The sequence below is a fragment of the Physella acuta genome, unplaced genomic scaffold, assembly GCF_028476545.2.
Source record: "Physella acuta isolate Inbredline_101_S28 unplaced genomic scaffold, ASM2847654v3 ptg000072l, whole genome shotgun sequence".
Lineage (NCBI taxonomy): Eukaryota > Metazoa > Mollusca > Gastropoda > Physidae > Physella > Physella acuta.
In genome coordinates, this window is record NW_026731592.1 from 285,594 (window position 1) to 308,254 (window position 22,661).

At 38.9% G+C, this 22,661-nt stretch overlaps 1 protein-coding gene across 4 annotated transcripts; it reads right to left on the reverse strand.

The window, feature by feature from the left end:
* Positions 1 to 420: 420 nt before the first annotated feature.
* LOC131952454 (putative lipoyltransferase 2, mitochondrial) lies at positions 421 to 22,538 on the reverse strand. Of its 4 annotated transcripts, none has more exons than XM_059315122.1 (8): positions 22,411 to 22,538; positions 16,646 to 17,056; positions 4,780 to 4,864; positions 3,605 to 3,734; positions 2,945 to 3,083; positions 2,546 to 2,661; positions 1,777 to 1,951; positions 421 to 1,009 (listed from the first exon to the last, which is right to left on the reverse strand). In XM_059315122.1, exons 3-8 carry the CDS (start codon positions 4,855 to 4,857, stop codon positions 769 to 771), a joined length of 879 nt encoding a protein of 292 aa, XP_059171105.1. In that variant the 5' UTR covers positions 4,858 to 4,864; positions 16,646 to 17,056; positions 22,411 to 22,538; the 3' UTR covers positions 421 to 768. The 4 variants fall into 4 exon arrangements, with proteins under 4 accessions (XP_059171105.1, XP_059171114.1, XP_059171098.1 ...); XM_059315131.1 differs by lacking the exon at positions 22,411 to 22,538 and adding an exon at positions 19,126 to 19,207; XM_059315115.1 differs by lacking the exon at positions 22,411 to 22,538 and adding an exon at positions 17,444 to 17,574.
* Between the last annotated feature and the right edge of the window lie 123 nt (positions 22,539 to 22,661).

Here is a 22,661-nt window from a genome sequence, read left to right on the forward strand (position 1 = left end):
GGAACACATAACCTAAACTTTTATTGGTGACACTAGTAGACCAAAGAGAGTTACATGTAGACAAAACTTAGTGGGAGTATGTAGCCTTTCTACCACCCTCCTATCAATGTTGTATCTCATGTTGTTGCCCTAGGTGGCCTGACATTCAAAATAATATTCAGGACAGTTTAAAAAAAAATAAAAAGCTAGCTGAAGAATTCATCACGGAAACAAAGTGGCGTCAGTTCCCATTAGCTCTTCTCTTCTTCAAGTTTGTGCATAGCAAGGGTAACACAGGAGCTCAAAATATTGCAATCAAATCTTGTAGTGTAATTAGTTGCTTCTTTAGATACACCCTGCCTGTCTATCCCTCTAAACTATTTGAACCTGACCACTAGATATATAAACACTATACCGAAATATATGACCGCTTGACCAAAACATGAGCTCTACACAAAAACATTTGACCACTAGACCAAAACATTTGACCACTAGACCAAAACATTTGACCACTAGACCAAAACATTTGACCAATAGATGTTAACATTTGAACCTGACCACTAGACCATACACAATTTAAAATACAGACACTTTAATTAGTATGTACATACTGTATGACGTACACGCAAATGCCAACATTTTTTTCCTGAGCTCTCCTCACACACCTACATGTAAACCTATGTACACAACTTGTACAGATCTGTACACATTATGTACAGCTTGGTACAAAATCTACACAACCTTCTACACAACTGTTTGAGTACACACGCACTTGTACACGTGCGTACACTACCACATGGGAACAGACTTCTCCTGGATGAAGAGGTGCGTACCCCCTCCTGACATGGTGGACATGTTGCGGTGGCCCATCTCTGCCCTCTTCCCGTGTGGGATGGCCGACTGGCCGGCGTCCACAAACCTGTTGATCAGGCTGTCACCCCCCACGGTCATGGGGTTGGCGATGGTTTTCAGTTCATTTTCCTCCAGCATTTTGAACTCCATGTCACACTCAAAACTTTCTTGGAAGCTCCTGGTAATACATCAGATAAGGCACATAAGTCAAAGATAATATTAGAATATATTTTTAAAATATTATGAAATTATTAAAATAATAAATATGCTTAACTCATTTACTAGGTAAAGACAATATTAAAATACTTTTAGAAAATACAATAAATTATTTGAAAAAATGTAACTATTGACTACTAATGTAACTAATGTCTATTTCAGAAACCTTCCATCTATACTAAACTAAGAGAGACAATCCACAACAACTTTAGCTTAAAATTAAATTTATATTATTGATCGTCTAATTATTTTAAGATCACTCAAAAAGAAATGTTTTAACTGAAAGGAATCATATAATTTGATGTTTTACTTGCAATACTATGATTTAGGGCTAAGTTATTGATGCCCGTAAGTGGTTCAATAGGAGTACCTCAGTGAATTTTCTGATATTTAAATAGTTACCAACCTACAAGTAGTTTGCATATGTTAATAATCTATTTAATTATCTAATTTTTTAAAAATATTTGAAAACTACAATAATTCCCAAGCAAAAAGTTTATGTAAAAAAAAAGCTCAAAATTTGTCTAAAACTCAACATAGAATAACAGTATATACATAAAAGCTAAAAACTTCAGGTTTTTTGGTGGAAAATAACGCACATTCTCGTACTATATGTACGTATAGTAATGGTGATGTAGCATTCCCCCACATTAGTAGCAAACTGGTTATAGTATGCATCATCTATATAAAGACAAAAAACAGCCCATGTAGATATAAAAATGTTCAGACCTCAGGAATGGCGTTACAGCGTCCTGGAATGTGATGTTCTTGGACAGTTCTTTAGAGATACTGGTCATCCTGACCCCTTGCAGTCCGCAGGGCACAATGTGCCTGTACCAGGTCAGGTCAGTGTTGCAATTGATGGACACGCCGTGGGTGGTCACATACCTGCTGCCGTGTAGGCCTGGGCGGATGGAAGGTCAATAGGTCAGAGGTGAACAGACTCAAGGTCAAGAGGTCAGGGGCAAACAGAGTAGTGCAAACAGATCAGGAGTAAATAACTGTTGAACTGGTAAAAGGTTAGTCTCAGTTCAATGAGCCAGGGGTTGACAGACTGAAGGTTGACAGGTTAGGGGTGTTCTAACTCACGGTGAAGGGTTGCCTACACTCCGTGGGTCATATGTCAACATTTTCACAGGTTAAGGTCAACACTTACTATGTGACCATGTAAAAATGTTTTAAGCCACTATTTATCAACAAACACAGATTAGTGTTAATTCTTCGTGAAACCCAGGCCAACTAGTTGAACATTTGAACGGACCAGAGCCAATAGTCAAGTTTTGTCTAGCAGTGGGACGGTGCCTGTCTTCATCAGTGGTGGAGGCAGGTCTTTGTTATAGGGGTGTTCTCAATTGTATTCCTTGACCATTGTACTGGGAAAGACTGGCATAGTCAGTGGTGTAGGAAGGTCTTAGTTATGGAGGTATTTTCAACTGTGTTCCCAGGTCATTGTAACAAGACATATAAAAAAAAAATTAAAACTATCACTCCAGTTTACCTATTGCACCAATTTTCTTTTCCCCGACCCAAACGCCGGTCTGGTCTGTGGTTCTGCCCTCAAGCCCAAATGTCTTCAACATTTTCACCATGGTCTGCTCCAGCTGGCACACGTACCTAGAGACACAAGAGATTGGCATCAGCCATATGATAGACTCGTTAACTACACATACAATAAACATCTTCCCACAGCCATTTGATAGACTCATTAAATACACATACAATCAACATATTCCCATTTAAAGTTAAATCTTTGGTAAGAAAGTTTAAAATGCCTTCAAATAAAACTGAGTTGCACAAATAAAACAAACAAATGCCCACAAGTAAAACAAATACTTACACTAAAATAAATGCCCACAAATAGAAAAATAAATGCCCACAAAAAAAAAAAAAATCCCACCATTTCATGCTGGGTTTGAAGTGTTGAAGATTGAGGACAGGATAGGCCACCAATTGGCCAGGGCCATGAAATGTGATGAGGCCGCCACGGTTGGTCTTATAGAACTCTGCCCCTGTTTCCTTTAGTCTGCTCTCATCCTCTGAATTGTAAGAAGTGCAGAAGTTTAAAAAAGGGAAAAAATTATAAAAACATTCAAAAAATAAATAACCATAATTTAAAAAAACATTTAATTAAAAAAAACATTTGTAGGTCTTTTAAAAATATGGGCTGCCAAGTAAATATAATTTCCTGCAGTCCAACCTTCATCGTCTGAAACAAGTGCCGAATTTTAAAAAGTGCATATTTAAAAATAATAATTAATGAAACAAAAAACAATAATTTAGACAGAAAAATGAATGAAAAAAAAATAATTTCCTGAAATCTAGTTTAAATTTTGCACTTTTTAAAACTGCTTCTTTCAGAGGTTCTTGAAGTTGAATGTTTAAATTAAAAAAAAAACCAAAGGTTTACGACAAACAGAAATCAAATCTTACAAGTTCACACAACTGGCAAGTCAATTTAACAACTTAGAGATAACAAACTATTCAGGCACAGTTAGTCCATTGTTAGTTTCTTACTCCTTTACTTTTCTACACTACTAGGAGGGTTCTCAAAGCGTACCTGGGGTGTAGTCTTTAGTCCTGATGCCAATGGTGAAGACAGGTGGGTGCTCCACAAGCAGCAAGGTGTTCTCCCCATAGGTGTACGGTTTATCTGCCAGCTCGTCCAGGTGTTTCCTGGCAAAGCGCATCTGTGGAGGGCAAAGGTCATACTAGTGCAAAAATAATTTTTTTTTAAGTTGAGAAAGAAAAAGTTGTAGGCAATCATAAAATTAAACAAAGAAAAGAAAACCATTACAAAAAAAAAATTGATTCATTTAATAACAAAAAATACTTGAATTACTAGTATAAATTGTGTGAAATTTAAGTGGCACTGATTTAATATTGATTTGCTGACTAGGTAATTTACTGATTAGACCACAGATGAATAATTATTCTTCATGTTAGCTAATTTATGGGATATCTTTTTTTGCACCGTGGTAAGTATTTGATTATGGCAATAGATTAGTAAAGAGTCCAGACTGTACATTTGTAGGTTATCTGATCTAAATGTGGAGGTGATGATTTGTTTATCTGCTTCCTACTGGCAATGTTAGGCTGACCTGAACTTTAAACAACAAATCAAAGTTCAAATAAAAAATAAACAATAGTGAAAAGGGGGGGTGGGAGCAACACCTGGGTTAGAGGAGACAAAAGGAGGAGGGGGGGGGGGGGCAGAAACACCTGGATTAGAGTAGAAATGGAGAGGGTGGGGGGGGGGGAGAAACACCTGGATTAGAGGAGACAAAGGGAGGGGGGTGGGCGGGCTGACACAATGGACAGGGAAGGTGAGATGTTTTGGCACTGTAGGTTAACAAGACAGGAATGTGTGTGCTACATGTTTTATTGGTTGCTTTCTTTAGTTTATTAGTTTACCTGATGTCACACGACAAACAACATGACATCAACAACATGACATCAACTTAAAACAGCATGTTTAAAAAATCATTTAACTTTTGAGTTCAGCTCCTGGGCCCAAGACAATATGTCATTGTCGCTGAGTCAACCAGCTCTGATTGGTGCTTGGTACACGTAAGAGAAAGTAAATGCCACTGGACAATACTGTCCCTTTATATGCTGAGATCTCGAGACAAGTAAACTCTGCTTCATCTGCCCCATGTAACACCAGGTTTTATAGGCTAACCTACTTTTTTTCAACCACACAAAAATGACTTTCAGATAACACAACCAAATTACCTGGACATCATGAGCGGCCATGAAACCCATCCTCCCCAAGTTGATGACAGTGACAGCTCTGTTGGTGAGGAGACTCATCTTGACACTGTCAATAAAGACACAGTTGATGAGTTATGACACACTGTCAATAAAGACACAGTTGACGAGTTATGACACACTGTCAATAAAGACACAGTTGACGAGTTATGACACACTGTCAATAAAGACACAGTTGACGAGTTATGACACACTGTCAATAAAGACACAGTTGACGAGTTATGACACACTGTCAATAAAGACACAGTTGACGAGTTATGACACACTGTCAATAAAGACACAGTTGACGAGTTATGACACACTGTCAATAAAGACACAGTTGACGAGTTATGACACACTGTCAATAAAGACACAGTTGACGAGTTATGAAACACTGTCAATAAAGACACAGTTGACGAGTTATGACACACTGGCAATAAAGACACAGTTGATGAATTATGACACACAGTCAACAGACACATTTAAAGATTTAAGACACAGTTGTTGATTTATGAAATAGTGACAACACGGACTTAGTTGTTGATTTACACTCAAGATTCACATACAAGGGAATTAATTTAAAAATATAAAGATTTAGTTGTTATTTCCCTTTTCTTAGCTACACAACGTAAATCAAGGTGGGTGTAGTAATCTCACATCACTACACACGATAACGCAACACAATTGTCAAATATTTTTTTAAATCATAATATTACATCAAATATCACTACTACCAATAAAATACTTACACAAACTATAAAGTAACCACCTAAGCTTAATTAATTAGATAATTGCAATAATGGCCAAAACAATCAACCTAATGAAAAAAATGAAACACCGCGGTGTGTATGAAATGACTAGTCCACATGGAAGTTTGGTGTTAAATGGAAATCACTGTGGTGAACCCACGGCAGCCACATACGATAACCTAGACTATCCTAGGCTAGATACAAGATCTGGAATATATGCATAATCGCTCTCTCTCCCACACACACACACACACAAACACACACATGCAACGTACACATGACTTGCAGAATTACTGGGGGAGGGGGTGGGGTACCCAGAATATAATTTTCTGTATCTATGTATATCTGTCCATATATTAAAAAAAGTACCTGCCGGCTGTCGGGTCTGCCCATACTCACCCAATACCCTCCCCCTCCCCCGAATGGCCAGTGGGTTCAAAATGCTGACCAAAAACAGACACCAAAAGGCCAGTAGTCTGAGGCTCATGTGGCGCTAAAGTTCGCGAAAAATGACGTATTTGAGAAGGTCGCAGAGAGACGGTATGAGGGTGTCCTTCACCCCCCCCCCTCCCCGCCTTACACGTTTTGTTACACATGGATGCACTTGTCTTAGATATCAAATCACTCCTAGCCCCCCCCCCCCCCCCCCCCCCCCCATCCCTAACCAGTCACCCCCATGAAGGACAGATCCCACTTTATTTTTTTTTTTTACCAGCTCGACGAAGCGTGCGAGTGTCAACAACACACGGGGCCGCCAGTGGCTATAAATAGAACCGTCTAGAACCACCGCCCACTTGCACGTCAGTCCAACTGATATGTAAACAAACGTAACGGTCATGGTCACTAAGAGCACGGTCAAGGTCAGTCTGCTCAAACGAGAAACAAAAATATTGCGTCTGTTGACCGGCACCTGCACGTCTGCTGCTTGCCGTCTGCCACTTCCGGTGCAAGGTTATCTCCCTGATGTAAGGTCGCTCCAAAAAACTTTAACGATCACACAGGACATGTCACTGGGCTAGGTGAAGCAGAGTTATCGGGTTGCTTTTATTTTTGCAACCACAGGATATGATGAGATTAAGGTAAACACCGCGCCTAGCTCTATTAACTTTTCCCCGATTGAGGTTAGGTTTTAAGTAGATTTAGGTGTCAAATAACGCACTCGTAGTTGAAACATTAAATTAACACACATACGCACTTCCTCCCAGCCCAACCCTACTCAAGTTGTAGAAATTTCTAGTCTCATTTAGTCATCACCTGCTGGGTGCCGGTGCTTACAGAAAACTTGAAACACAGACCGGGTTAAGTTGGCCAACTTAGAATTTGGTGCTTACAGAAAACTTGAAACATGGCACCGGATTAAGTTGGCGAACTTAGAATTTGGTGCTTACAGAAAACTTGAAACATGGCACCGGATTAAGTTGGCGAACTTAGAATTTGGTGCTTACAGAAAACTTTAAACACGGCACCGGATTAAGTCGGCGAACTTAGAATTTGGTGCTTACAGAAAACTTTAAACACGGCACCGGATTAAGTTTGCGAACTTAGAATTTGGTGCTTACAGAAAACTTTAAACACAGACAGGATTAAGTTGGCCAACTTAGAATTTGGTGCTTACAGAAAACTTTAAACACAGACCGGATTAAGTTGGCCAACTTAGAATTCAACAGTCATCCGTTTAATATCAGGTAAACAATAAAATTTAGGAATGGAACAACAATATATGAAGAGCGATTATATCAGTTTAAATTTTAATGACTTTTTAAAAAAATCAAATGCAAATTAAATGTAATAATGAAGATAAAAGGAGTTTTACTCTAAAATATGTTGTTTTCTATAACTTACGCTAAAGTAAAAAAGCCTATAAAATTTGGAGTGCTAAATTTGGTGTTATATAGTATAAAGAGGTCGTCTAAACAGAAATTCTAGAGCGTTATGTAGGCTGACTTTACAATGTCACCTTGTGGGTTGTGTAGTAGTGGCTTATGTGCACTCTAGCTTAAAAAAACATTGGTTTTAATAACAAGGCATAAGGGGGAGGGGGGGGGGGGGGGAGAGGGAAATTTCAAGGGAAACAATTAAAGCTCAAGGGAAACAATTCGTCCAAATCACAGCTCTAACACAAGAAACTAATATTAGAACATGTCCAATTTCACATTACCATTAGATTTTAATTAGGCGAGCCGAGTTAAGTGGTGTTTATTTAATACGTCGTAAGAGCCTGTCTAATGATGCATATTGATTAATTAATAGATTAACGAGCTGTTAATAAAAATCATTACGTCGTTGCCAGCCAAAAAATGAAGCTTCAATCAAAACATGCATTAAACATTCGAAATTAAAAGAAGCGTACGACATTTTCCTAATGCTATTGGTTTATTTTTCCACATCGGGTTTAAACAACGTGTCTAGAAATGCGGTGTATGCTAGCTTTCTTAAAGAACTCTGGTTGGTAAATTGTATTCTGAGAATAGGATTAATCTAGTTAATGATATTGGGTGGCAAAAGGGCGAGGGAGCGGGGGAAAAGGGAGTAGGGTGTTAATTTAGGAAAAGACGAAATAAAAAGGTTATAAAAATACTGCAACAACCTACCTGTCTGAGACACCGAACCACCCGTCAGAGAGCTATTGTGAGGGGGAGGGGGAGGTTGACCTCAGAGTTTATCAGTGGTCTGGTGAAGCTGATAACTGGGAGACTTGAGGTCAAGGCCGGACAGATGCATGGCGGTCACTAATGAACAGTCCAGTGGGATTGTCTTTACAACATGTGCCGACTGTCGACGCTTTCAACATGTGCCCGTTTTCAACAGGGGACAGTTTACAAGATTTACACGTTGTACCAATTTACAAGATTTACAACTTGTGCCAATTTACAAAATTTACAACGTGTGCCAATTAACAATATTCCCGTGTTCCAATTTTCAAGATGTACAACTTGTGCCTATTTACAAAATTTACAGCTTGTGGCAATTTAAAAGATTTACAACTTGTGCCAATTTACAACATGTGCCGAGTGTCAACGATTACAACATGTGCCAGTGATGAACATTTGCTCATTTTCAACTTGAACATCTTGTGTCAATTTTCAACATTTACAACATGAGCTCATTTTCACCATGTTCAAGAATTGGAGATGTATAACATGTGCTTATGTTCACCACTACGAATTGTGTCGATTAAAAAGATGTATAACATATGCTAATTCTCACCACTACGAATTGTGTCGATTAAAAAGATGTATAACATGTGCTAATGTTCACCACTACGAATTGTGTCGATTAAAAAGATGTATAACATATGCTAATTCTCACCACTACGAATTGTGTCGATTAAAAAGATGTATAACATGTGCTAATGTTCAACACTACGAATTGTGTCGATTAAAAAGATGTATAACATATGCTAATGTTCACCACTACGAATTGTGTCGATTAAAAAGATGTATAACATGTGCTAATGTTCACCACTACGAATTGTGTCGATTAAAAAGATGTATAACATATGCTAATGTTCACCACTACGAATTGTGTCGATTAAAAAGATGTATAACATGTGCTAATGTTCACCACTACGAATTGTGTCGATTAAAAAGATGTATAACATATGCTAATGTTCACCACTACGAATTGTGTCGATTAAAAAGATGTATAACATATGCTAATGTTCACCACTACGAATTGTGTCGATTAAAAAGATGTATAACATATGCTAATGTTCACCACTACGAATTGTGTCGATTAAAAAGATGTATAACATATGCTAATTCTCACCACTACGAATTGTGTCGATTAAAAAGATGTATAACATATGCTAATGTTCACCACTACGAATTGTGTCGATTAAAAAGAACGACCTCATGCATTATTTAAATGATAGTAGTAAAATAAAAACTCATTCAAATGATAGGCCAAAAATTGGCCTAATATACCAAACGTGGTTTAATTAGTGTGGTTTAATGAGTGTGGTTTAATGAGTATATTGTGTAAGGTGAACGACCTGACTGACGTAGAATGTGATTGTGTATTGGAGTGGAGAGTTTTTCCTCTGTAGATATAGCATATGACGACTATAACACAATAAATGATATTGTGTGCTAGTTGATTTCTATTGACCTGGCTTCAAATACACGGGATAGAGATTACATCACGTGATCTATGAACTTCGATCTATGAGTTCGACTGGTTGGGGGGGGGGGGGGGGTTAAAGACAACACTGTTCAATGATGCAACATTAAGATGTGAGGGTAGGGTATGGGATGATGATGAAACCTGACACTATGCATGACCCTGTTTACACCTGGTTACCACGTGACACATTACCAGCCCGCTCGTGTCAACAGTTCCATCAATCGCTTGATGAGTCTACAGCCTGTCAACAAGCTAACGTCAGTCAACAAGTATGTCGGAAGTTGACCAAAGTCGAAATTTAACCAGCCATTCTAAAGTTTACCACCAACTCTAAAGTTTACCACCAATTCTAAAGCTTACCACCAATTCTAAAGTTTGACACCAAGTCTAAAATAAAGATCACGTGATTATAATTGTATGGGAAAAAATGAAGGTGGGGATTTGTTTTTATTACGTCAAACTAAACGTAAGAATAATTCCTAATGAAGAGCAGCGAGGGGTGCTGGGGGGGGGGGGGGGCTGAAGATCAGCAGATGAAAGTTACAAAATTAGCGTCATCTGTTGTTCAAGTTGGGGGGGGGGGGGGTAACTTGATAACTTGGGTAACAGATGGGTAATTTTATCACAGAACACCACCTCGTTACCTTTTGTATCACAGAACACCACCTCGTTACCGTACATTCGTACACTTTTACAGTAACACACGATACCACTGTTGTTCAACGATATCTAGCGAGACTTACCACTGTGACTTGATAGCCAGAAAAAACACAACGATACCAATTATTTGCATCGATGCCCAGTAACTGTAACATGATATTCGAGGGAGAATACGATACCCCAGGCGATGGCGTCGCTAGGTCGGGTGCCCCCCCCCCCCCCCCGAAAATTAATTATTGTCACCCCCTCCCATTTTGCCTAATGGAGTGAATTTGAGCGCAAAGTATATTAATCAACCAATTCATTTATGTGGAAAAAGTATAGTTTTCATCGTAATTTATCAGATTTCCGTTGAGTTATCAGTTATTCAAAATACTCCAAAAAACCGTTTCTCTCTGTAAAGTTTGTAGTTGATGTTACATTCCCCCCCCCCCCTCGGGTGATAGTTTTAAAGTGTGCACAGTTAATAGTAAAGATGTTTATCTATAGTTAGTTATTAAAATAGGTGGAATTAACTAATTGAACTGGCAAAAAGCATATTTCTTTTATACATTTTGCAGCATTCGCCATGGTGCTACCCCCTAAATGGTGTCATCCCGTGCGGTCCGCACCCCCCCGCCTCGCGACGCCTCTGACCCCAGGTCACAATAATATACGATACCTAAGTGCAAGTACGATACCACAGACACTGTAAAACGGTACGTGAGCCTAGTCCTTGTAAAGCGATACTTGACCTGATTAAACCGATTCCCATCGCTCATCACCGGACTGTATCTATTTATAGCCATGATGTTATCCCCCGCATACCATAGCGATAGGGCAAGAAAACTCGCATTACGCGACAGAAAACGATGCTTTAAAAACTTGGATTGACCAAGAGAGCAGAAAGAAAACAAAACATGCGTGCTTTATCACCGAAGAATGACCAGCTGTGGCCGGGCTAGCAGATAAGAAAGTCGACAGATCTTACCTGGCGAATCAAACATCTAGGTCACATCGAGTAACGGCCGAACATTCTTGTGCTACCATTGTTTTAATCTAGGACGATGAGTCACACGAGTCAGCAGAAAAATATAGGTCAACATTTTGGGAGAGGCAGGGTAATGTGTTGGTCAAGAGACAATTAGGGGTTATCTACCCCTCCCCGTCCATTGCAGATCATTTAGACAACTCGAGGTTCAGACCACGAAAGTCTAGAAACAAACCATGAAAGGCCAGATACAAACCATGAAAGGCCAGGTACAGAAAGGCCAGGTACAGACCATGAAAGGCCAGGTACAGAAAGTCCAGGTACAGACCATGAAAGGCCAGGTACAGACAGACCATGAAAGGCCAGGTACAGACCATGAAAGGCCAGGTACAGACCATGAAAGGCCAGGTACAGAAAGGCCAGGTACAGAAAGGCCAGGTACAGAAAGGCCAGGTACAGAAAGTCCAGGTACAGACCATGAAAGGCCAGGTACAGATAGAGCATGCAAGTCCAGATATAGCACGGGCTTGACGCTCTCAAATATAAAATATTGAGCCTAACAGAGACAGGGCATCACCAGAATAGAAAGGTATCTAGCAGATGCAAGAGGGAAGGGGGGGGGGGGGGTGTACACATTGCCAGCATTTAATGCACCGTACGGGTCAAAGGTTAGGACCAGCGTGTTTACCTGATTTCTGATGATCTACTGACCTACGCCTTCAGATCCCACCCCCACCACAGGCCAACTACACTGTCAAGGTCATACAAATCAGGCACTAACCGCCAGCAAAAAGATAGTAAATATTGACAACCCAACCACAAGACAACACTACGATCCAAGGTATGTTTTGAATAGTTTTAAAAGAAAAAGATACATTCTTCAATCTTAATACCGTATAAGCGCTAGATATTAAACCCTTTCAAAAACCACAAATCAAAATATAAACCGGAATCAAAACGTTAATGACGGTCGTAATTTAACATCACTTTGTGACATCCACAATAAAAAAATAATCCTAGACCGCACTCCCATTCCACTTAGGACCCCCTACCCCCATTAAAACTTGCTTACAATATACATTTAAACTTTACGGATACCATCATCTCTCATGACAATGCAAGATATAAATATTTTTTAAGCTAACTAGCATTTAGCTAACCATACAAATGTAAATTAAAAATTACTAAATTCAATAATAAAGAGGGATATAGGGCTGGTAAGTAGGTCACCAACCAGTTATATGGCTCATGCAGGTTTTATTGAGCAGTAGAACTGGTTGGTGACCTACTTACCAGCCCTATAACATGATTAAATACGAGCGGTAACTCTGTTGGTCAAACTGTTTCTCGCGGCTGAGTGATTTTCCCACGTTTTCTTTAACTTGCTTTCGCGTCTGTTTTTCCAATCAAATCTTGCGATCGAAATTTCGGGCACTTCCCAGTTAGCTAGCGCGCTGAAATTTTCAGGGAAGCTTTGTTTCCGATGACAATACAACATTCAATTGTTATTATTACTAAATTGATCCATGGAAAAATTTTATTGATCATTTTAGACCGCTATATATTTCTACAAAAAAAAAAACGTGGAGAAAAGGGGACATAACCCAGTAATTGTATTTGATGAAAACAAAGTTCGGTACTCTCCCTCTTTTGGCTTACTGAGTAGTGTTCACGTGGTGTTTGTGTACAAACAACCGGAACAACTGGTGGCCAGTATGGGGGAGACGATATGGTCGAGTGGTTGGGCACACGATTGCTAACCCACTCGACACGGGTTCAAGGCACGTGTTTTTTACGAGTTGTCTTCGTTTATCCCCAAAAAAAAGTGAATGCGAAAAGTTAAAATCGATAGCAAGATTTAAATGCAAACAAACAGACAAAGACTAAAAAGTAGAAAATAATTATCATTAAAAAAGTTAAAAAAAAACCCCACGTTTTCTGATTGAACTAAAAAGTAGAAAATAAATGCTATACATCACAATAATGCAAGCGATCACTCTACTATAAGCGATGAAAAACGTGGGGCGCCGTGATTTTCTTACAGTTTCTAATACTCTTGACTCTCTACAAGCTCCCTAATAAAAGTCAATAGTATTATCTAATCAATAGTAATATACCTTTTACTTCGGCGCCCCACGTTTTTCATCGCTTATAGTCGAGTGATCGCTTACATTATTGTGATGTATAGCATTTATTTTCTACTTTTTAGTTCAATCAGAAAACGTGGGTTTTTAAAAACTTTTTTAATGATAATTATTTTTCGTCTGAGCTTCGACCGCTAAAATGGAACAGTTACTTGTCTTTTAGAGATAGCCAGGTACGGGTCGGCTTTTAATGCATATTTTTTAAATTGTGGCCTATGTGGTGTTAACATTATTGAGAACGAATGACTATAAAGTGGAGAATAAAACAAAATTAAAAACCATTATAGTAATAGGTAAAGGCATTGAAAATAAGAAAACAAAAACTTCCTTTCTTTAATAAATTCATGGGTCGCAACATTTTTTGTAGGAGATCTAAATGGACCCTAAGCCTTTATTATAGACAAGTTTTTTTCTAGTGCAATTAAAGGGTTTTTACAATACAGGTTTTTCTATTTGTTTTATTTAAAATCCACCACTACCATTTATAAGTATATGTAGGCCTATGCATTTTGTATGCAGGTAAAATATACGCATGTAACTTATACGTATTTAATTGTTAAACTTAACGGGCAGGTGACCCCCCCCCCCCAAATCCCACACTTCGAGATTTTCCTACCATCCATTCCAGTTCTGTTTATATTACAAAAGGTGAAACGATTAAAATTATCACCAATACAGTCGGATAATCAAAAGAAAATCGAAATGCCTCGAAGTAAAAATATTGTGTACACAAATAGCTTAATTTAAATATTAATTTCTCTTGTAAAGTATAAGGCTAATCAGTAAACCACATGTAAAATATAATCAACAAAAACCGTTGTTTCTATGTGAACAATATTTCTCTGTACCCTCTCAGCGAACAGAACAGATGCGACAATCCTAACAAAATCAGTATCTAAAGTTAGTTACCTTTAAGCAGCTCTCCGTTAGAGTGAGTTAAAAACTCGCAGATGCTATTTATAGCACAGGGAAACCGCGAAAGATTAGTGAGAGCTTCTGGTATAATGAAGTCAAAAATCTAATGAGACGGCTGGGGGATTATAGTGACGTCAGATTATGGCTGCCATATGTAGCCTGTGACACGGAGCGAGATGACAAAACTTAGGCGTCCAATTCAGGCTGAGCTAGCCGCATAAGCTGAGCCCGCTAATGAGGAAATGCTCGGAGACAACATAAAACACAAGTCCACAATTTAGACAGACTTACTTTACCTAAGCCCACAATTTAGACAGACCTACATTATCTAAGTCCACAATTTAGACAGACTTACTTTACCTAAGCCCACAATTTAGACAGACCTACATTATCTAAGCCCACAATTTAGACAGACCTACTTTACCTAAGCCCAAAATTTAGACAGACCTACATTATCTAAGCCAACAATTTAGACAGACCTACTTTACCTAAGCCCACAATTTAGACAGACCTACATTATCTAAGCCCACAATTTAGACAGACCTACTTTACCTAAGCCCACAATTTAGACAGACCTACATTATCTAAGTCCACAATTTAGACAGACTTACATTACCTAAGCACCAAATTCAGACAGACCTACATTATCTAAGCCCACAATTTAAACAGACCTACTTTACCTAAGCCCACAATTTAGACAGACCTACATTACCTAAGCACAAAATTTAGACAGACTTACATTAACTAAGCCCAACATTTACACAGACCTACATTACCTAAGCCCAAAAAATCGAGTGACGCTAAGCCCTCAATAGACTTTATTGAGGCCAGACAACCCCGACGGCAACCTAATACCCAACTAAAGTTACCTCCACATCTTGATACAACCCCGACGTCTTCACTACAATCTAAATGTCTTCAATACGATCTAAATGTCTTCAATACAATCTAAATGTCTTCAATACAATCTAAATGTCTTCAATACAATCTACATGTCTCCAATACAATCTAAATGTCCCTAAACTACCCCCTTACCTCCCAAATAGGCTACATGTTAAATAGGCGCCATGCACCCCCCACCCTAAGCTAGCCTCTACTAATTAAAATTATGCAGCATTGCATAACGCGCGGCACCGTTTAATTAAGTGCTAATCTGGCCTTATTCCAGTACACCATTCTTTGCATTCAAAATAAATAAAAAATTAACTAGATGTCAAAAGTTTGTAATTAGACACGGTATAATCTGGTCTTGCGACATAATACAAAAAAAACTTAAATACGAATTAATTTATCATTCATCGCACTTGATTGCTAATTATAACATGTCTACATGCGTGTCTTGCGTGACCTCAGAAGTGTGTAATGTGTGACGTCAGACGTGTAATGCCCAGTTATGCACACATTTCTTCGGCTCATGCCCCAAACGCCCATAATTGGGCCACAATGCCCCCACCATATGCATTAGTAACAGAGCGTAGTACGTCACGAGCTCAGTCTCCGCCAACGATATATGAATGACAGCCATCAACCATGTATCGATGTTTAGGGTAACCAAAACACACACTTGTGGGGGAGGGTGTGATTTGTTGGGGACAGGACGAGTTATATGAACACACCATGAGGTTTGTCTTTAGCTTGCCAAACGATTGATTTGTTTGCACTCGACCCATCAGAACCCAAGCTTACAAGACATACAGAGGCGTAGCGACCCTTCAATTTGGCGCCCCCTCGGGAGCAAATTTTCGATTTGCATCCCCCCCTCAAACTTTTAATTTGCACCCCACCCCCCTCAAACTTTTTATTATGCAAAAATGCAGCTAAAATGAAATTTTAATTTATTTTTACAACCCATCTTGGCGCCCGGGGACATATGTACCCTCCTGCCCCCCCCCCCCCCATCGCTACGCCTCTGAAGACATATAGAGCCACTATTAGAGACGTTCTCTACATCTCATTAAAACCATAGCAGACCAAAACTACAATCACAGAGACTGTACTACTGACTGGACCTCAACCTTCACAGCCAGTTTTTCACTTCTCACAGCCAAACTTCACCCCTTACACACGACCCCACCCCTCACAGCTAGGGCCCCACCCTTCACACACATGACCTCACCCCTCACACACACGACCCCACCCTTCACACACATGACCTCACCCCTCACACACATGACCTCACAACACACAGAACCTGACTACTCACAGCAATGACCTCACACCAGGACCCAGCCCCTCACAGCCAAAACACCATTCACACACAGAACCTCACCCCTCACACCTACCCTCACCTGATCTGTTTGGGTCAGCTGTTCCAATAACTGTACACACGACTCTATGGGCGAGTACCATTCAGCTCTGGCTCGCTTGTCGTAAAAAGTCCACCGATTGGCTTACCCAAATGTAAGCTATTCGCTGATTGGCTTACCCAAATGTAAGCTATTCGCTGATTGGATCAAACTGTTTTTGAATGTGAAAAGCTAGAAAAGCTATCTACTGTATCCCTGAATAATTCTGAGTGTTAAATCATCCAGGAATTTTTAGTGAGCGAACAATCAACAATCCAGTCACAATGATTGTGTGCGGGCAATCAACAATCCAGGCACAACTTTAGGCGTAAAACTTCAAGACACACAAATGACTGAAAGTTGTCAATCACTAAAGCTTCTGGACACAGGTACCGAAATCTTTAAAGCTGAAACCTGTTGAGATAAGAAATATTTCAGATTAGCTGCGAGGAAAAAATTGAACAAACCTTATTAGACTGCTAGGGGAGCTAGTGGGGACATAGAAGTGAGTTGTTTAGAATTGAATAAACAACTGAACGTGCAACAGTTTGACGTGAATGTGCTCCTCGAGACACACGCTAGACAACAAAGTGCTACGTCTAATACAAACTAGACTTGAAAGCTAGACATGAAAGTTCTATATTAAATACAAACTAGCCTTGAATGTGCTACATTAAATACAAGTTAGCTATGAATGTACATTACATGCAAGCTAGATCTGAATGTGCTACATTACATGAAAGTGCTACATTAAATACATGCCTAAAGCCAGACCTTGTACCAAGAAGTAAACAAACAGACCTTGAAGATAAGACTGGCCAAAAATCAGCTGATTACAATTTCAATTGATTAAAAAACTGATGACGCAGTCTCATAAAAACCCACGAGATATTAAAGGGGTATTAGCATTGAGGACTCAGATAATATCGATTGTTGTGATAACAATGCTGGTATCAGCTACAACATGCTGCATGCATGCATTTCACTTGAAACAAAATTATAACGGGAAATTGGTTTTTACAAAACAGATAATTAATTCGGTCACTTTGACACGTGACCACGTGCCATGTACGCGACAGGTCGCACGCGCTAAGACCAATGATGAAGTTAGAAACAAACTACAGAGTCCAACAAGTGTAACTCTGATTAGCATACACTCGTCTCCGAATAGCAGGAGTAACTAGTGAGCCATTATCTGTCTGCACTACTTCTGGAATGTGGCTCAAGCGGTGGTTCTTTCAGACTTTTTTTCCGGGGGGGGGGGGGGGGGGGGGGTAGAGGACACTGTTAAAAGTACATATTTTCTAGATAATTTCCATTTCTTTCGGGGGGGGGGGTGATACTATCTTCGGATGGAAATAGTTTCAATTGAGAGGTAAGCATAGATGGCAGTGGCATATTGTGTGAAAGAGGGAACTGCTGGCGGCGTCCTATTGTGAATTTGGGAGGTGGTGGTCTAGGTGGTTTCTGTGTGTGGGTGGGTATTGTCGAGGTGGTTTATGTGTGTGGGTATTGTCTACGGGTTTATGTGTGTGGATGTGTATTGTCTACGGGTTTATGTGTGTGCAGTGTTTCTTCCAGACTTTTTTCTCCGGGGGGGCACTTGAAATCTTCGGGGGGGGGGGCGGTAAACTTTCTTCGGGGGGGCGGACACTGTTAAAAGTATATATTTTCTATATAAATTATATAAATTTCATTTCGTTCGAAACTCTGTGTGTGTGGATGTGTATTGTCTACGGGTTTATGTGTGTGGATGTGTATTGTCTACGGGTTTATGTGTGTGTGGCCTACGTGTGTGTTTACACACTCCTGTACGACTCACACACTCGCCAATGGTTGAGACATCAAACGGCGCACATTATTACCGTGTAAACAGCAGTCTACGCACACATTATAAAAATCAATGCGGTTTTAGCGAGTCAAATAAAATGTGAAATATCGGGGGTAAGGGCTTCTGTTACATCTTTCCGATTTATGTGGTGGGTGACGTCACCACCAGATGTGTCAACATCAGGTGCTCAAATCACGTGATAATTTAAGTTATTTATAGAAACACGACTCCGCCTTGTCCGCTAAATGGTACTAAGTTGCTTATATTATATGCTTTCCTAACAGCAAATGGAAATATCAAAGACCATTGAGAAATGTGCACCATGGATGTCGAGAAATGTGCACCATGGATGATGAGAAATATGCGCCATGGATTCAGAGAATTGTGCGCCACGGATGATGAGAAATGTGCACCACGGATGATGAGAAATGTGCGCCATGGATGATGAGAAATGTGCGCCATGGATGATGAGAAATGTGCACCAAGGATGTCGAGAAATGTGCACCTCGGATGATGAGAAATGGGCGCCATACATCCTTTATCTTCTTGAACAACTTTTGTGACGTTAACAACCCCAACTTTTGAACTAGAAAATGAGAGAAGAAATCAGGACAAAACTATACTATTGTGATATCACGGTGCGTCAACTTACTTCAAAAATTGGCCACATTCCTTGAAAAATCTGGCGAGTAAACTTTCTGCCAGAAAGGACCTTCCAAAAGAACAATCACCGTAACTTATTAAGCTTAAGCACACAAAGAAGAAAGTTTGTTTATTTAACAGATGAACAAAACGAATTTCACCCACACAATGCTAAAGTTATGGGCGTTGACAGCAGCAGCAAATATTTGACAGACAACCAATGAGAAGGGTTGGTCTATGTGGTGTGGGTGTGACTAAGATCTCATTTACCTAGGTTGGGGGGGGGGGGGGGGGCTTCTGAAGAAAGTCTACCCCCTCCGAACGAAATGGAATTTATATAGAAAATGTATACCTTTAAAAGTGTCCACACCCCCCCCCCCTCGAGAAAACACTAGGGGTATGCTGTAAAGAGGCTAGGGGAGAGGTGACAATTTCGTTTTGTGACGTCACATCGATACACGTCACCAAACTTTTTCAATTGAAACTAGTTGGGGTGCCCAATGTCTGTTATATAGGTGTGTAATATAACATAAGGGTAGTGGGTAGGTCAGAGTGCTATATAGTGTAATATAACACAAGGGTAGTGAGGTGGGTCAAAGTGTGTAACATAAGGGTAGTGGATGGGTCAGATCAAAGACAGCTATGGGTGTGTAAGAATGTAACACAGCTATGTGATACAGCCATGTAATGGGCCATAAAACCAGGGATAAAATCAATGAAAACCTGTCATGCACATCCCAACACAATCAGGTTATTAGAAAACAACAACTGTAATTTTCTAAAACCCAAATAAAGAATAAATAAGAACAATCACAGCAATAATTATAACAAAGCAACTTGTTATGCTAATTAAGACCAAAATCATTGTTAGGTTATTGTCAAGAAAATGTCGCATACTGTAATAAGATTAAAACTGCAGATATTTCCAATAACTGATAGTGTACAACAGGCAGGAAGGAATACATTTAGAATGTTTTTTGAAGTTTTTTTCTCCCGTCAAATTTCACATCCAGCCCAGTATTAAACACTCTATCATAGATCAATTCATCAACACATCTCAGCTAGAGATATCAAACTTGAAATTTTTCATTGTGACTGATTACAGAAAATGATTGTGCTTGATTGAGACAATGATTGCAGAAGCTGAAATGTCAGGATCATGTCAAGTGGAACTGATAAAGAACTATACAACTGATGTCAGTGAGGAGGGGGGGGGGGGAGAACCATACCAGTGGCATTTAGTGGCACTGATGAAGAACTGATAGAGAACCATACCACTGACATATGTTTATTAGAGGCCTACATTACTACTTTATTTTTCTACCCAACTTAATTAAGTCCCTGAATGTATCAAATGATCATTAATTGCCAGGATACTTCTAACTGATATTTACACCTTACAACAGCTGTACAATTTTCACAGTTCTATCACCTGGCTAAAGTTTTAGTAACTTGAACTAGAATTACTCCCATTGAGGATATCTGATGATAAAGCAAATTTTTTAATTTAAAAACTTTAAAAAAATCTAAATTATCTTTTTACTATATAGGATAGTAAAAAATGCTTGCATTATATCAAGGGAGAACACCGCCCCCCTTTCCACAACCTGGCACAAAACAGGTGTAAAATATACACCAAGCGTGTTTGGATAGATGAGCATTAAAGGTTTTTTGCTAGTATATAATGATCTCCCATAACTATCGCTACAATTTAAGTCACAACTCCCCTTCTAAAAAATGGTGCCACACTACAACTGACCCGGCATTTCCAAACATTTGATTTTTCTGTTTTGAAATAGTAATTTCTTTCTAAACAATATTCTGTGCTGGGGCAGCATTAGAAATATTTAAAATTTATGGATGACCCTTTGGCAATTTCTAAACCCTAGCTAGCAGGTATTCAGACAGGAAAAAGCCTTCATGACCATACCATGGGAAAATACACAACACAGTCTATAAATAAGTTCATTATCAATAAATAGGCTCATATGAAAAAAATATATACAGGCCTACCTTAAAAAGGTGTTACTGTTGGTTTTTATATGAACTCTACTTCATATACTGTACAGATTGATAAGTTACTTGACACTGTTAGGCTGTTAGTAGTATTGTTAACTTAGGTTTAGAAATAAGGGTTAGGGCCATGGTTGGTCTTGGGTTAATGTTGACATTAGCAAGTCATGCTGTCTTTGGTTGTTAACTACCAGTAATCTAACACCCATTATGATTGCATTAGAAGATTTCATTATTGTGGCATAACTTAAACTTTTAAGTATAACACTAAGTACTTTGCTAGAAGAAGTTAGTTGGGAGTTTATTAATAAAATAGTGTCAAGTTTCATATCCTCTTTGTTATAATCTTTAACTTTTTCACGGGGCAAAGCTAAACAAGAGCAGTCTTGTGTTTGAATCCCAGGTTCATGTCAGTAGAATGTCACTGAGTCCACCCAGCTCTGATGGGTAGTCTATATCACCATATGACTCCTGTTAATGAAAGTAAAGGGAGCCAGGCACTGAAACAGGTGAACTCTACTTCACCTGCCCCACAAACATTCAGGTTCGTAAGCCCTCTTCTAGGACCAGGATCTACCTTATTAATTAATAATTAGCTATCAATAAACAAATTATTAGCAAACAGTAGTAAAACTGGTAGATCTAGAAATTATAAAATTAAATTCTACTGAATTAGTGCTGAGACTATCATCAGACTTCTAGATCTAGATCTAGACTCTAGTCTAGATGTCTATTCTAATTCTAAATCTAGATCTAGATTCCTAGATTCTAGTTAGAAATCTAGTCTCTTAGTCTCTAGACTAGTCTAGACTCTATATCTAGAATCTAGATCTAGACTACATTATTTATAGATAAGTCAAAGTCTAGTCATGGATTCTACTAGATCTAGATCTAGATAGATCTAGAATTGATTAGATCTACTGAGATCTACTTTGACTTTATACTTAGGCCCTATTTAAAACTTATTGATTATTCTAAATCTCTAGAACTAACAAATTTATTAAAAATTACATTTAGACTCTACAATTCACAAACCAACAAAGCACAACCGTGACGGCATAAAATGCCATTATAACTAGATCTAGATCTAAATTAATTAATTAGCAGATTAGAGAGGCCTAGGCGCCTAATGCTAATAATTTAATAATGTAATTTGTAATGATGTTGGAGGCCCTATGATTTATTTAAATATTATCATAAAGTGCAATCACAATCCCTTGGAAAGAGAGTCAAATTATTCTAGAAAATCTATAATAATAGCAAACATTAAAAAACAGCTCACTTTTGTCACGTAGGCCAATGCTTCTCTCTCTCTCGCTCCGTCGACTAGCGGCGTCTTTTTATAGGTCAAATTTTACTAGGTCATACAATGGTGGAGTCAACATGTTTTGTTTACAACATGCGTCTTCCTCTCCTTATATTTACTTTCTAACAATGATTTTGATTAGTCAAGCTGGATGACCCGGAAGTAACAATATAACCAATTATAAATCCTGTTATATTTACCCCCGCGATATTTGAAGTTTGTATCGA

Coding starts and splice junctions, on each gene's coding strand:
- LOC131952454 (XM_059315122.1), bottom strand. CDS start 4,857: ATGAGTCTCCTCACCAACAGAGCTGTCACTGTCATCAACTTGGGGAGG. Junction 2,662..2,944: donor TTCAAACCCAGCATGAAATG/GTGGGATTTTTT, acceptor TTGTGTCTCTAG/GTACGTGTGCCAGCTGGAGC. Junction 1,010..1,776: donor GCTGTAACGCCATTCCTGAG/GTCTGAACATTT, acceptor ATGTATTACCAG/GAGCTTCCAAGAAAGTTTTG.